General features: G+C 48.5%; 1 protein-coding gene across 9 annotated transcripts in view; it reads left to right on the top strand.

Annotated features, from left to right (window-relative positions):
* The window catches only part of ARHGEF10 (Rho guanine nucleotide exchange factor 10), a 120496-nt gene that overhangs the window by 93232 nt on the left and 10648 nt on the right, over nt 1–16616 (top strand). For all 9 annotated transcript variants that reach the window (XM_017501129.2, XM_017501132.2, XM_037728724.1 and 6 more), the window contains 2 exons: nt 3558–3700; nt 14947–15121. In XM_017501129.2, coding sequence (XP_017356618.1) covers nt 3558–3700; nt 14947–15121 — 318 coding nt within the window. The remainder of the gene's footprint in view (nt 1–3557; nt 3701–14946; nt 15122–16616) is intronic.

Genomic DNA, 16616 nt, shown 5'->3' with positions numbered 1-16616 from the left:
AGTGCTGCCATTCCCAGAGTGGAACACACATGGCTTCCCTCCCCTGAAAGCCGTCCTGCGCCACCCTCCCTGTGGCCGGGAGCCAGCCTGGGCCGGTCCTGTCCTCTTCCCTCCTCCACGACTGTACCTTGGACCATCCATCATTCATTCCTGTACCTCGAGACCATGTCCCAGCTCACTCCCCATCATCGCCACCCTGGTCCAAATAGCCCAGCTCCTGCAGGATGGCAGCCTAGCTTTGCATTCATTCTTGCATTTCCACCCATTCATTCTCCAAACATTTGTTATTGAGATTTATAAACTGTAAATAGGTCTTTACCTCCCCTGCTTACAATTGTCTGGTGAGTCCCCAGTGTACTTAGAATAAAATTCCAGTCCTTGTTCCTTGCCCACAAGGCACTTCGCCCTCCAACCACCCCGGTTGTCTCTGCTCTGAGCACCCTGCTCCCTGCTGCCATTGGAGCTCCTCCCTCCTTAGAAATCTGCGCCAGCCCCTCCCTGAGCCTGGGCTGAGCCCTTGGACTTCGATATCTCCTCTTTGGGGAGACTCTCTCAGCCTGCTCCACAGAGACAGCCCCTCCTTCTGTGTGGTTCCGGCCTGGCCTGTGTGCACACTTGGGCCAAGAAGGCCTGGTCGTCTTTCTCGCTCCAGTAGGTGGAGTAGGCACAGGAGCCGCTCTTGTCTTGCCCCTCAGCCATCTAGACTCTGACCTGCTGATCCCTGGCAGATCCCCGGCTCCTTGGCAGGTCCCTGGTTGCTCCCCTCTCATCTGGTGGGTGCCCCAGCCTGGCTTCCGGTCTGTACCGTCCTCTTCACTCGGCCTCATGATTTCAGTTATCCACGGACAGTTGAGTGTCTTTGGGGCTGGCCTCTCCCATTCCAGTCCTGCTTTGTCATTTACCTGTTGTTATAACCTCTGCCAACCTCCTTGGCCGACATTCTTGTCCCGTCCCTGCTCCGGGGTAGGGGGAGGCCCCTCCGCAGCTGCTTCCCTGCCGCTGCTCGTGTTTCTACCGCTCTGCACTCACACTCTTGCATGAAGCTTCATGGAAGAATGTGTGTTGATAGACTTTTTCATATAATCTGGATTTTTTTCTATTTTCTGGTTATTAAATGTAATAGAAGTTACATTTCGATTACATAAAATGTATTTATGCTTACGTCCCCCGTTTCTTTCCTGGGTTTCCTCATGAGCGTGTCGTGAGTATCTCACTTGGCTGCGCTGCTGTCCTGTCCACTGTGCAGCCCTGTGCTGGGCTGTGTTTTCGCCTCATCTGTAACATGATGTGTAACTGAGATGGACTGAATGTGTCTCTTCGCATCTTCCCCACAGAGTGCTGGCGGGTGTACTGTCCAGGAGCCCGCGAGGTGGCCTGCGCAGAAGTGCATAGCCTGCCACTTCATTCTTGGTGGTGGGGAATGTGGCTGGCTGAAGGCCTCAGCCTGTGCAGAGCAAGGAGGCTGCTTCCCAGCTCCTCACTGTTGCCAGGGCTCTGACTTTCAAGACATTTAAAAATCTGGAAATTGCCACAGAATTTCAGATTTTTAAGTGTTAGTTCAGAACGTCATTAGCATGTGCCTGGGTCTGGCTGTGGTGTGGGCAGCCTGCTGAGGGCTCTGGCCTGAGACAGGTATGCAGGGAGAAGTCATCCCAAGAAGGACAAGTGCACGCTGCACACTGCAGAAAGACCCGCTCAGGTGCTTAGAGAACAAAGGTCAGTTATTGGAAGTTAAACCTTAACCAGGCGAAACATCTGAAGTAGGCCATCCTGTCATTGATCTTTGAGTTCTTGTTTTAAAGGAGTTGTGCTATCCGTAGGATGCTGCCAAGTCACATTGGACAGCCAGGATTCAAGTGCAGCGGGTGGTGGATAGAGCCCTGACCTAGGATTTAAAACCCTGCATTCTTGTGCCACTCCGTGCCCTGCAGAGCATGTGAATGTCAGAGAAAATTGTAGCTCTGCACTGAGTCCTCGTAGTTCTGGAGGTTGCACTGCTTTAAAGGGCTATGAGTACCACATGGGAAGGCCCATGCACACTGGGCCCTGTGCACCTATTATGCATGAAAAGCAGGCTCATATTCACGGGGGCTAATAATCACCCAGCAACACTTTTTAGCCTAATTGCAACATTAAAGCATTTCCATTAAAGTTGAATTATAACTAAAAGTATGCCACAAAAGCCAAAGCTTGGATAGTTGCCTTTTAGTGACTGCACACCTCAGCTTCAGACACTTGTTTTGTATTCAAAGGTTCAGTGCTTGAAATCGAGAACAAAGAGATAAGAACTAGGGCCGTGTTCTCCTGACTGAGTGAAGTGTGTTTATTTGATTAGGAAGTCGAAGGCATCGATGGATTAATAATTTAGTTACATTTTTAAGGTCGATGCCTTAATTAATGGTTAGATGGAGAACTGAAGAATTATTTTTAATTATTTATAGGATAATTACATTAGCCACTAAAAATTTATGGTAAATCTTGTTTCAAATACTTTTTATTGATATTCAAGCTAGCGACTCATACTTGATATAAAGTGTGAAAGACCTCACCAGTAGATCTTTTTTTTTTTTTTTTTTGAGACAGAGTTTCGCTCTTGTTACCCAGGCTGGAGTGCAATGGCGTGATCTTGGCTCACCGCAACCTCTGCCTCCTGGGTTCAGGCAATTCTCTTGCCTCAGCCTCCTGAGTAGCTGGGAGTACATGCACGCGCCATCATGCCCAGCTAATTTTTTGTATTTTTAGTAGAGACGGGGTTTCACCATGTTGACCAGGATGGTCTCGATCTCTTGACCTCGTGATCCACCCGCCTCGGCCTCCCAAAGTGCTGGGATTACAGGCGTGAGCCACCGTGCCCGGCCGCCAGTAGATCTTTGAAAATGTTTTCAAACCGAAATGTTTTATGACTCCCTAGGCTTCAAGAAAGGGAACAAATTCATCAAAAGAAAGGAATTCCTTTGACCTCAATTTTGATTTTTTAAAGTATTCTGTGAAGATATGGTCTCTCCTCGTGATACAGTATATAGCAAGGCACATGTTAGAATGCAAACAGCTAATGGGGAAGTGCAACATCCGCCCACTTATTTTGCATGCAGTTCCTTTTCATGATGACGGTATCATCTTATATACTATTATTGTAAATAGAAGTATTTATTGAACACCTGTGTGTTGAGTACTGTGCTGAGCTTTTTACACGCATTATTTCATTTTAAATTTTTGAAACCTTTGAGGCTAGTGGTAGAATGATCTTCATTATACAGTAAGGAAGCCAAGATTCAGGGTGAATGAGTGGTTTGTCTGGGACACACGTGAAGGGGATAGGTGGGGGGCCCGAGCTGTGCATGCCACAGCTGTGTGTGCTTCCTGCTAGACTCCGTGGGCTGATTGGTGTGGCTGGCAGCTTGTGGATCTCCCCCCGCCCGCACACAGGATCAGGCACAAGAGTTGACACCACATGTGCTCTTTTTGTTGTCTGCTATTTAAAATGATACGTGATCCCATTTTCCTACTCCGATGTACAGAATACTGAACTTGAATGAAATTACGTCTTTTCTTTTAAGATGGATCCTGGGATTCAGAACCTCAAAAAGTGATAAAGTTAGGCGTCCTGCCCGTTAGAAGTCTACTCATGATGGAAGACACGTTGTGGGCAGCTTCTGGAGGTCAAGTCTTCATCATCAGTGTGGAGACTCATGCTGTAGAGGTAAGTCGCTTAGGTGGCTACACAGTGCAGAAAAGATGCCTTTCAGATACAGCTCAGCTGACTTCCAGTGCTGAAGTCAAAAAGGCTTCTTGTCTGTGGCCTTGTGCTAAAAGAAAATTCCTTCTAGCTAGGCGTGGTGGCTCACGCTTGTAATGCCAACACTTTGGGAGGCTGAGGTTGGAGGATCGTTTGAGTTCAGGAGTTCAGGAGTTCCAGGCCGGCCTGAACTCAAAGTAAGACCTTGTCCCTACAAAAAAAAAAAAAAAAAAAAATAAAATAGCTGGGTGTGGTGGTGCGCACCTTAGCCCCAAGTACGCTAAAGGCTAAGGCAGGAGCCTGACTTGAGCCCAAGAGCTCGCCACTGCACTCCAGCCTGGGCAACAGAGCAAGATTATGTCTCGAAAAAGCGAAAAAAAAGGGAAAGGGAAAGAAAATTCCCTCTAGGTTTTGCTTAGAAAGACAAGATTAGCAAGAAAATTCAACTAACCATTTTTTAATCGTTTGGCTGTGTTCACTGGTTACGTGCTAAGTAAAAGAAACATTGCCTTAAGAAATGTGTTCAGTGTGAACTTAGAGAGTCCTCAAGGACTCAGGAAAGATTCTTATTTGATTGAGGTGACGTTTCAATTCACTGGGCTAAATGGATCGTTCACCAAAGAATGGGGAAACGAATGAGCCGCATTGGGGAAACACAGCTGGCTCTCAGACCCCAGCCCTCTCCTGTTCTGAACTCTCCAGATGGACGGGAATTTCAACATCAAATGAAACTGTAAACCTCTAAGATAAAAAGCTGTAGAATGGCTTTATTACTTTGCAATGCAGAAAGCCTCTCCAAGCATGCCACAAACCCAGAAGTTACCATAATAAATAAAATGATGCAGCTTAATAACATTTTTTACATCTAAATATGTGTATGAAATATTTATAGAGGAAAAACTGGAAAACATTTCCTGTGTATATGACTAAAGTTAATGTTCTTAAATACAAAGATTTCTTATTAAACTAAGAAAAAGATAACCAACCCAATAGAAGATGCTCAAAGGACCTGAATAGGCAGCTCACAGAAAAAGAAATACAAATAAACAATAAACTCATACATACATACCTTAGCCTTATTAGCAACTAAAATTGCCTGTTAAAGCAAGGCACTATTTTATTGATAAACTTTATTTTTAGAACAGTTTTAGGTTCACTGCACAACTGAGTGGAAAGTACAGAATTTTCCACATACCCCTCCCTACACACCCGCAGCTCCCCGCCCCCCATCAGCCCTCCTGGAGTGGCGCGTTTGTCACAGTCCCTGAGACTGCCTGGCCTGTCATTGTTACCCAGAGTCCACAATTCATTGAGGGCTTACGCTTGGTACCGTGTTTCTGTGGGTTTGGGTAAATGTATTGTAACATTGCCTACCACTACAGCATCGTGAAGAGGGTTCACTGCCCCGGAAATCCTCTGTTCTCCGTTCAGCCCTCCCTCCCCCAGCCCCGGCAAGCACAGGTCTTCAAGGTGCCCTTTATTCAGATTGACAGAAGGTAAATGCTAAGTGCGACCCAGTTAGAATGTGGGGGCACAGGGTTCTCAGAACTATGGGGCCTTAGGGCAGCCCCTCCGGAGGGCACTTACCTGTTACCAGTTAGCACTGGGGCTTATAATGTCTTCCTGCAAGTTTCCTACCCTAGAGAAATCCACTCCACAGAGGAGCTTGTGCACACACACGTAGGGGTCCCTTGCAACCTTGTTGGTATGGCAAACACTTGGGAGTGTCCTAAATGCATGCGCATGGGAGGAGCTGGGGAAATAAGGGCATCTGTGCCCCATGGAGCAGGTGAGCTCGGACAGCGGGAGGAGGCCCGCCCTCTCCTGGTGGGTGTTCCTAAATGTGCGCCCATGGGGGCATGTGTGGACAAGCAGGCTGTGGAACACTGTCTGAGCTCAGTCCCAGCAAGTCTGCAGTGCCCAGCGAGCCCACCCATGTCTGCTCTTGTCAGTGGCTGTGTGACATGCCAGTGTGTGTGTGGGTGCAGCTCAACGTGCATTCCTGAAGTAATAAGGAAAAGGCCACATACTGCTTGTCACACCTGCGTTTTTCAGCCAGGTCATGTGGGCGTTTATTATAAGGTCGCACTGTCTTATTTTCTCCTGTCTGTTAATGGCCATGTGTCGCCACCACTGATCCTAAACAAATCCTGATAACACAGGTGTTTTTTTCAGCCAACGAAATGGATCAGCTCATCATTAAAAATTCCTTTGGGCTGCGCACAGTAGCTCACACCTGTACTTCCAGCACTTTGGGAGACCAAGATGGGTGGATCACTTGGGCTCAGGCATTCAAGACCATGAGCAACATGGCAAAACCCCATCTCTTCAAAAAAATCTATAAATTAGCTGGGCATAGTAGTGCATACCTGTAGTCCTGGGTATTCAGGAGGCTAAGGTGGGGGGATCACTTGATCCCAGGAAATCAAGGCTGCAGTGAGCCAAGATCATACTGCTATACACCAGCCTGGGCAACAGAGTGAGACCTTGTCTCAAAAAAAAAAAAAATTCCTTTGACCCTCACACAAAAGGTCATAGGAAAGAATGTCTTCAGTTGGGGCAAGGGATTTAATTTCATCTCTTTGAAGCCTCTGAAGATGCTCTAGTGACTAAATCACCACAAATCCAGAAAGAAACATCATTATGGGCTTTTAAAAATGCTTGTCTAGACCATTGTTAGGAGGGATGTATCAGTTCCCCAGGTTAGGAACTTGAAGGCATTTTGCTGGTATTTCATGAATCGCATTTGCACACACTCATGAGACCTGTTTCAGGATGTCCCGAGGTGGCATGCTCTGTCGTCTCAGAGAGAAAGTGGCTCCCAAGCTGCCAGGCGGACGCACCTTGTGCCGCCAGCAAGCGTCGGAATGTGGGCTAATGCCATCTTCATCAGGAAAGGGCTCTCCGGCTGGTCCCCGGAGATGTGGGCCTGGTTAGGGATGTGAGATCCACACTGGGGCAAGGTGCAGATGGGCCCTGGGTCCTGGGCCGCATGGAGGCCAGTGCTCCTCCGTGGATCATGAATAGCATTCCTGTGTATGTGTCTGTTTTTGACACGGCCTCCCCCACATTCTTTGAGACCTGGCCTGCTAGACTGGGACGGCAAATAGCAGGACAGGGTGGTCGGGGAACATGTGACATGATTTTTGGCAGTATTGTTCTTGTTATTTTTCATATCCATTTGACACTTCTTATTTCGTGGGTCCTAAGAATGAAGCTTTCAGTCTCACATGGAGCCATTGGTTAGCCAGTGCTGCCATGCAGGGTGGCGCTGTGGATGCTGTCACAACTTCTTCCTTGTACACGATCAGTACAGTCATCCTAGTAATTGTGTATTTACAGAGGCACCAGGTTCACGTCCTAGCTCAGCCATATAGTATACTGTTCTCTTGGATGAGCCACCTACCTGGACCTCAGTTGTCTGAGCTCATAGCCGGGGGTAATTCTCCTTTCTCAGGCTGCTTGTGGGTGAAGTGTGATGTGAGGGTCCCTAGCAAAGAGCATGCCTGTGGAAGCTGTCATTTGTTATTAGAATAAATTATGATTAAATATACAGGATCCAGACACATTTGGTTAGTCCATATTTGCTTTTTTTCCACAAAGAAGGAACAATAATATAACATTTCTTTAAAACATTTCCCTCAAAACTGCATTATTTTTGTCATAAATTAGTAACGAGAAAGCTGGAATGATGCTGTCTGTGGCTGTCACCAGGAAGCTTCCAGAACAACATAACATTTCCAGATTGTGACTTAAATGCAGTTGAAACACTATTTCCACGTGTTCCAGAGAATTTATATGCTGTAAATGTTGAAGACTCAGAGAGAAGCAATGTGTTTGGATCCAGATATAGGGCTCTTTCCTTGTATTTTGGTACCAAAATAACTAAATACATTTTTAGAAAGAAGCAAAAGTCTGCTCCCTTGAAAACATGAAATTGATCCTGTCATTCCGTTGTGCAGGGAACTATGGCCGGGGGCTGGTGCAGCCCGCAGGATATGAGCCCACAGGATCTGCGCCCCAGGTGTGCATTCACCCTGCTGATGGTGGGGGTTGGGAGGCAGCAGCTGCTGGCGGGATCCGTCCCAAATGGCCATATGCTGTCAGAACAGTGCCTGCCTGGGCACTGCATGTGATCTGGGCTTGGGTTGAGTGAGATGGAAGGTGCCAGCGATATTTGGAAGAAAAAGTCACCTGAGGCTCTGAGGCTCCGGTGTTCCCGGAGTGACTGCCAGTGGAGGAGTGAGTACGGTTACCAGTACAGTGGCTGGCCCCTGTCCCAGCTCTGGCGCCATAGCATAGCAGCATGGGGCAAACCAGCAGAGATGCTGAGCCAGGTGCTTGGTGCAGCACTCCCAGGTGCCAGGGTGCACCTGCCTGCCTGTCAGGGCCGTCAGGAGCAGATGGGAAGACACGCCGTGGACGCTGAGCTGCTGCACAGCGCCAGCCAGTCACTTGGACTCTTCAGGGGAGAGGAAGGCATCTCTTTTCTCCCAGCTGCAAACGGCTCTTAACCTCGGGCTTGTCCAATTGCTGTTTAGATTTTATAGTGCTAGGAACACAGATGCAGCTCTAAGGGATCTGACATTGAGGAAAGGGCAAATCATTCCGGGTTTCTGGGGGGCATCGCCTGTGCAGGCTTGTTGCTTAGAGTCTCAAATCACAATTCGTTTCAGTTTAATGACTACAGCTGCTTAAAGTGCAAACCGCTTATTCCATACCCTTGATCTTCTACAATATGCAGTGCTCTTGACAGATGGAAGGAGAGAAAGAGAAGAGAGGAAATAGATTTCTTCCCACCGTCCTCCACTGAAGGGAAAAACAGAGTGAAATCATAAAATAGACAAGATATTAAAGATGACCTAACTAGTGTAACACAGTGATTTTCTGCAGGCACGCATTTTTCCTCATAGGAATTTAATTCTTGTTATTGTGCAGAAAGAGACACGGCAACAAAACAGGCCCGTCCAGGCACAGCGGCTCACACCTGTAATCCCAGCCACTTGAGAGGCTGAGGCAGGAGGACTGCTTGAGAATAGGAGTTCAAGGCCAGCCTGAGCAGCATAGCAAGACCCTGCATCCAAACAGAAAATAAAACAATAGGCCCAAGTCAGCAGGAGAGTCCAGAGATCCCTGAACACTGCTGAAACCCAGTCCATAGTCAGCTTTCTTTCAGACACCTTCAGAATTACACATTCTCAAGGCAAACGGAGACAGATCCTGTGGCCCAGTGTTCTTATTTTCAAACCGAGAACCAAGGCTCAGAGAAAGTAGCAACCATGCCCAACCTCAGTGCTAAAGTAATATCCATATGACCTGTCCTCCACTAGAAACACAGCAGACACTCACCAAGTACTAGCACTGTGCAAAAACAAACCAACCACAGATGGTTAAGATGTTGAAGACACAGGCCCAGCTCTCAGTCCCAGAATGACTGGGCTGCCAGCATGAGTGAGGGTGCTGAGGAAGTTTCGAGGGCAACACTCCCACCAGGCCTCAGGCTGGCACAGCAAGCCCTGCGTTCTGCAGTTACTACAAATTTCACGACAGCAGCAGCAGAGCATCAAGCCGAGCACACGTCCCTGCAGCCACAGGGCCCTCAGCAGCTGCGTGGAGATGGTGCCTGTGCAGCTGGCTGGTCGAGGGTGAGGAGGGACTGATTAGGAGAAAAACCAGGATGCCACCTCAGAGGGAGAGATACACCCGGCTTTGAGACTAGTCCCCGAGGGGCTGCTGGAAGCAGACGGTGGCCTGCGAGCGCAGTGCGGGGCGAGGAGCTTGGGCCCGGTCACCGGCTCAACTCATGGGGGTTGTGGGGAGGCCTAGGCAGTGCAGACATCCCCATGCCCCTGAAGGTAGCTGCCTTTGACTTGACTTCTTAGAGCAGAGTTCTGTGTAGTTTTCTTTTGAAAAGCATTTTTGCTGCGAATCATGCTGAGCCATTGAAGGGTTTTTGGCGTGGGACAGATGTCATGAAATTTGTTTTCAGAAGAGTATTCTGCCTGCAGTGTAATGGGGTGTGAGATGCTTGGGGACTGGAACCAAGGAGGTTGTGCTGGGTCAAAAACTCCAGGTCCGATGGCCAGCAAACCGTGGGTTTGTTTTTTTTTAAACCATCTTTCTATAAGTTTGGAAAACTCATTTGTTCTCCTTTATTCTCTAGCCACACCAGAGCTCCCTCACATACCACGGTTTTTGTTTTGCTTTTTAAAATCCTGTCTATGGAAATTGCCTTTTTCTGCCCAAAGCAGTTTTCCAGGAGTAATTTCTGCTTTATTCTGAACTGGCTCAAGGAACCAGCTATGATGGAGACTTGTGCATGAAACAGGCAGCAGGTGGCCAACAACTTAGATAACCTAGATGAGATGGACAGACTCAGAGTGGCACAAACTATCAAAACGGAATCATGAAGAAATAGAAATAGAAAATTTGAATAGACCTGAAACTGGTAGGGAAATTGATTCAGTAATCACAAACTTCTTAACAACAACGAAAAGCCAAGGACCAGATGACTTCATTGGTGAATTCTAACCAAACATCTTAAAAAAGAATTAACATCAGTCTTTCCCAAACTCTCCAAAAATATTGATGAGGAGGGAACAACACTTCCTAACTCATTCTGAAGCCAGTGTGACCCTGATACCAAAGACACAACAAGAAAACCACAGACTAGTATCCACTGTGAGCATGGATGCAAAAATTCTCAGCAGAAGACTTGCAAAGTGAAGTCAACAACATACTGAAAGGATTGTGTACCCTGGAAAAATGATGAATTCCTGAAATGCAAAGATGGTTCAAGATGTGAAAATCAATCACTGGAATGCATCACATTAACAGAATAGTGAGGGGGGAAACCACATGATCATCTCAATTGATTCACAAAAAGTACTTGACAGAGTGAGTTTATCCCCATTTTATGATAAAAACACTCAGACTAAGCATAGACTTTTTCCTCAATCTGCCAAACAGCATCTATAAAAAACTCACCGCTAACGTCATACTTTAAGGTTAAAGAAAAGTTTTCCCCTGAAGATCAAGGACAAGACAATGGTGCCTTGCAGCATTTCTGTTCACAGTACTGGAGGATCTGGCAGAGCAACTAGGCAAGGGAAACAGGGTGGAGGATCCAGATGAGAGGAAGTAAAGTTCCATTTGCATATGATACTCTCTTGTATGTAGAAAATTCTGAGGAATCTGCAGCAAAACTACTGGACTAATAAACAGGTTGAGCAAGGCTACAGGACACAAGATCAGTACATAAAAATCAATTAAATTTCTGTACACTAGCAGCAAACAACCGAAAATGAGACAAGGAGAACAACTTCATTTATAATGCTGTTAAAAAGAAAAATACTTAGAGAAAATTACACAAACTACAAGATATCATTGAAAGAAATTAAAGAATACCTAAATAAAGAGAAAGGCACCCTCTGATCATAGATTGGAAGACATACTACTGTTAAGGAGAAAACAGTCCTCAAATGGATCTGCAGATTCAACTCAATCCTTATAAAAATTTCCACTGCTTTTTTTTTTTTTTTTTAACAAAACTTGACAACCACATCCCGAGATTTATCTGGAAATGGAGGAGATCCATAATACCCAAAATAAACTGGAAAAAGAACAAAATTAGAGGCTCATACTTTCTAATTTCAGGTTTTACCACGCAGGCACAGTAAGCAAGACAGCATGGTCCTGACACAGGACAGACACATACATCAGTTATGTAGACTGGAGACCACATGTGGCTGTGGTCACATAATTTTCAACACGATGCCAAAAATATTCCATTTGAATATTGAATCGCCCCTTCAACAGGTGCTGCTGGCACAACTGGGTATCCATGTGCAGAGAATGAAGTTGGACCCCTGCCTTATACCACATACAAAATTATCTCACATGAATTAAACATAAATGTAAGAGCTAAAACTATAAACACCTTAAAAGAAATCATGGGGTAAATCCTCATGACTTTTGACTAGACAGTGGCTTCTTAGATCTGACACCTCAAACACAAGCAACCAATGTGGAAAAATAAGATACATTGGGCTTCATTAAAATTAAAACCTTTTTGCTTCAAAGGACACTATCAAGGGAGTGAAAAGACAACCCACAGAGTGGGAGAAAATATGTACAGCTCATGTGAGAAGGATCTAGTATGCAGAGCATCTAACATACTCTTAGAAGTTAATAAAAAGAAAAATAACCCTATAAAAGGCAAGGAAACTGAATGGATTTCTGCAACAAAGATGTACAGTCAGCCCATACATGTGAGAAGGCGGTCAGCTTTGTTGCTTGCGAGGGAAACACGGAGCGAAGCCACAATGAGACTCGATGTCACACACTGGGATGGCAAGAATAATGTTGTCAGTGGAGCCAGCATGTACTGGAGACCACGTGAGGACATGGGAGACTCTTAACTTGCTGTTGGGAATGCAGAATGGTATAATCTGTGGGAAAACAGTTTGTGAGTTCTTCAAAAAGTAACTCATGGTATTACCACGTGACCCAGCATTTCCTATCACAGGTGTAGATTCAGAAGAACCTAGTGTTCATGTGGACACGAATGACCATAGCAGCGTTATTAATAGTCGGAAAGCAAATGCAGCCCAGACGCCCATGAACTGACAAATGGACAAACAGAATGTGGTTCCTTCACACACTGAGATTTGATTTAGCCATAGAAAGGAGTGAAGCCCCTACTGACACCAACACATAGGTGAACCTGAAAGACGCCAACTTCAGTGAAAGCAGCCAGAAACAAAAGGCCAAACATTGTTGGATTTTGTTTATATGAGATGTCAGGGAGGCAAACCCAGAGACAGAAGGTGGATGAGTGGTTGTCAGGGGCTGGGGAAGGGGGCATGAGGGTCATGAAATGTTCTGGAATTCAAGAGTGGTGAAGGTTGGCAGCACTGAATTGTACAGCACTTTGAAAGGGTGAACTTCATGATATGTGAATTATAGCTTTTTTTTCAAAAGGAGGTGGCAGTTTGGAGGTAGCTGGGAAGTTAGCGGTGTCGGCCTGAAGCAGGTGGATGAGCTAGCACTGAGACAGCTGCTGGGAACAGCCTGCCTAGCACAGGCAGGAGAAGGGAGGACCTTAGCGCAGCCAGAAGAGGGTACACGGCTTTTCCTCCTTTCCTTTTTTTCCTCTTCTTCCTTTTTATTTAAGATGAGTGAGACTTGTACCTGTTTTGGGGCTGAATGACAGAAGCTGGAGAGAAAGGGCCCCATGCCAGGAGGATGGCAAGGAGAAGGACAGGAAGGAGCCAGTGCTGGGAGGAGGCCCTTCTGTAGATTCAGGGAGCTCTGCGTTGGAGGTGGTGTGTTGGGGAAGTGTTGGCCTGCACGCCTTTTCCTCTGTGACGCAGGAGGCCAAGCCAGAGGGAGGAGGGGACCAAAAACAGCCCTTCGCTAGAACCATCTGGAATCTGAACCCAAATTTCCCAACTCCCAGGGAGATGCTCTTTCTCCCACACTGCACAGGCCAGATGTTTCAGAGTATGAAGATCCTGTGAGGCTTCAGTTCATAAAAACACTTGGGATCTTTGTGTGTGAGATTTGTGTTCCGCTGGGGAGTAGGAGCTCGATTCTCTGCCTAGAAACCACGTCGCAAGCTGGTGACGCAGCCTCCTTTGCAATTGTGAGCACCAGCTCCTTTCCATTGACAAATATTTAAATTCAACTTGTGATTATTGAAGAAATCTTATATGAGGAAACTGTGCGTATGCTGAGGGGCATTTACAGGGCTGACTCTAGAGCAGGCATTTTAGAAGCAGGGCCCCTCACTTCACATCACGGGACCTGGGGGGGGTTCCAGTTTGCTCCAGGGGGTGGACAGTCAGATGTGGAGCATACTCAAGACCCATAGTGTAGGGACCCATGGCCATGGGGGCCAGCCTCCAGCACTGTGTCGCCTCCCTCAGAAACCCAGCCTGAGTGCCCAGCCTGAGGACACAGCCCCCTCCTCATATGGTGTTGCTCTCAGGCCCTGCAGCCCCCGTGTAAGCCAGGGTCCTCCTCTTCCCTCTGCTCCTGATGGCATCTCATCTGAAATAAGAGGTGATACTGGGGGAGATGGGATGTCCCATCTGCTGAAGTTCCTGCCCACTGGGTGCTGGGTGCAGCACGGTGCTGCAGGGTGGGGGTTTGGTGCCACAGGGCATGTGTGTGGAGTCAGCAGTCTTCGCCATGGGGGCCGTTGTCTTTCCCCCTATTCGCAGACTGTGGAACAACTCTTAGGGCAGAGATGTCAAGCCTGGATATTTCCTGTGGGTTTTTTATGAGTTTTATCAGTTTACTTTAGATAATTGTGCAGGATTGTGAGTTTCTTTAATTTCAAGAACTGTGAGGCCGCTGCTTCCTGGGGGCACAGTGTCTCTAAGCTTCATCCCAGGCCACTCCTGCCGCCCCCTCCAATCCCTGATGGGCAGGGCAGGGACAGTGCTCCTGGGACTGATCCCAGAGAGCCTGGACACCAGGCAGCCCCTGAGGCCATGTGGGAGGTCGCTGCATGAGCAGCCCCTGCTGGCTGCAGGGTGAGGAGGGCCCAGGCTCTGGCCCAGCCTCCGGCTCCAGTGGGACCCTTCAGAGCAGGCTGCTGGGATGAGCTTTCGGAGTTGTGGGGCCGTAGCTGAGCCTGGAAGCTCCAGAAACACCACGCTGCATGGAGAAGCAGAAGGTTCCTTCCAGGGCAGCAGAGCCAGGAGGAGGCGCACACTCAGAACCAGGGTTGAGCTGCAGGCAGGCGGTGGGGCCTCACACCACAACCTGGAGACCTTGGGGAAAGTCCCGGGCAGGTTCTGATGGGCCTGGCAGGATGGAGGGCCTCCTCCATCAGTCCCCACAGCTCGGGTCCTCCTCCTATGCCTCCTCTGACCCATGTCTCCTGGACACAAGCTCGGTGGCCTGCACCCCATAGCAGGTGCACCGTGGCTGTGTCTTTGGAATGGCCATTGTCTGGGCTCACGAAGGAACCAGGATGGTTGGAGAATGGTCAACAGTTGGGTTGCTGGTGTTTGGTTGCTGGAGAGGGCTGTGGTTTGGAGCAAAGCCTGCTGCTACAGAGCAATATTCAGCCGCTAAATATCGCTCCAGGCGCACGGGGCCTCACAGGCTGCTCAGACTCACTCCATGGGGCCAGCAGACTTGTGGAGCTGTCACTCTGGTGCATCCTGACACCCGCCCATGATCTCTCGATTTCACAGGGTCAGCTGGAGGCCCACCAGGAGGAAGGCATGGTGATCTCCCACATGGCCGTGGCCGGTGTCGGGATCTGGGTGGCCTTCACCTCGGGGTCCACGCTCCGCCTTTTCCACACTGAAACACTCAAGCACCTGCAGGACATCAACATCGCCACCCCAGTTCACAACATGTTGCCAGGTGAGGGGACGGGGCAGAGCCCGGGGACGAACGTGGGGGTGCGGAGTGCAGTCGGCCCACCTGAGCCCTTCCTGGTGAGGACACAGAGGCCCCTGAAGGAGCTGCCTGCTGGGAGGAGCCGCATGGCAGTGCCGTCTCTGTAGGTCAGAGCGGGTGGGAGACGATTTCTCATCGTCGGCACGCAAGGCTCTGGGGAAACCAGGACGAGAGGCTGAAGAACACAGAACAGGAGGCTCCCTGTGGCTGGGAGGGCTGTCTGGGAGAGGCCAACAGAGGCATACGTTTGTGAATGCCCTGTTGTTGGTGGGTGTGACTGAAGTTTTTGGGCAGGGGAGAGAAGGCTGTTACACACTGAGTTTGGGCAAGATCACCCTGTAACAGGGTGTGGAGGAAAGAAATGAGGAGGGTCCCAACTGGCTTCCTTCACAGGTAACCTGAGGCCGCAGTGGGGTTGGTGGAAGGGCTGTTCTGGTTCTTTGCCTGCTGGTGGGTATTGGAAGACGTTTGCAGTATTAAGGGGAAGGCATGGAGTAAGGGCCCTGCGTCGGAGCCCCTCGGCTGCTGTGATACACGCCACAGACGGGCTGGGTTACAAGCGAGAGAGAAGACCCCTTCCTCCCTGTTCTGGAGGCTGTTGTGGTGCTGGCAAGGCAGGTTTCTGGGAGGATCTGCCTCCTGCTTTGCAGTTGGTGTCTTCTGGCTGGGAACTCAGGTGGTGGAGCAAGAGCCCTGGCATATCCCCCTATTCGTGTAAGGGCACCAGTCCCATCACGGGGACCATGTCCTCATGACCTCATCACCATCAGCCCCCAAGGCCCCACCTTCTCACACTAGTCCACTGGGGGCAGGGCTTCAACATAGAAATCTGGGGAGACGCAAACCTTGAGTCCATGGCAGGGGCCATTTATGATACACTGAAAAAAAAAACAGTGATTAGGGATCAGGTTCTAGAATGGGTGTGAGGCCATCCTTTGACAAGGGGAGGGTGAGGAGGACGAGGAGGAATTGAGGATGTTCCTCGGGGCCTCTGTGTCACTGGAGATGGGAGGGTGAATATATTTGATGCACCCAGAGTCTGCGATAGCTGTTCTTTTCTTTGGGGCTAACTTTGTACAAGTCATTGTTAAAATACTGTAGATTTCTATTAGTGAGGAAAAGGAGGTTTATGTAACATGCAGGTTTATATTTAGAGAACCAAAATGGTTAAGTCCCTGTCACTCAACAAGCAGACGGACACTCTGCTGCAGACCTTGTGTTTTCTTTGGAGCACTCGCTGCTGGAACAAATGTTTGCTGCAGGAATGGGCTGTCGTTGTTGGGACCGAACCAAGTCACATCCATAATTGCCAAAGCACGCTCTCACGTGGCAGCAAGTGTCCGAGTATTCACAGTTCTGTACACAAGGGGAGGTGAGGAGGGAGTCATGAGAAAAACCCTGCCACGCGACCTCCCACGGGCTCCAGCCTCTGAGCCTCCAAATCCTGAGAAGGCCGGCA

The sequence above is a fragment of the Cebus imitator genome, unplaced genomic scaffold (genome assembly GCF_001604975.1).
Source record: "Cebus imitator isolate Cc_AM_T3 unplaced genomic scaffold, Cebus_imitator-1.0 Scaffold279, whole genome shotgun sequence".
Lineage (NCBI taxonomy): Eukaryota > Metazoa > Chordata > Mammalia > Primates > Cebidae > Cebus > Cebus imitator.
This window is presented reverse-complemented; position numbering and strand designations above follow the sequence as displayed.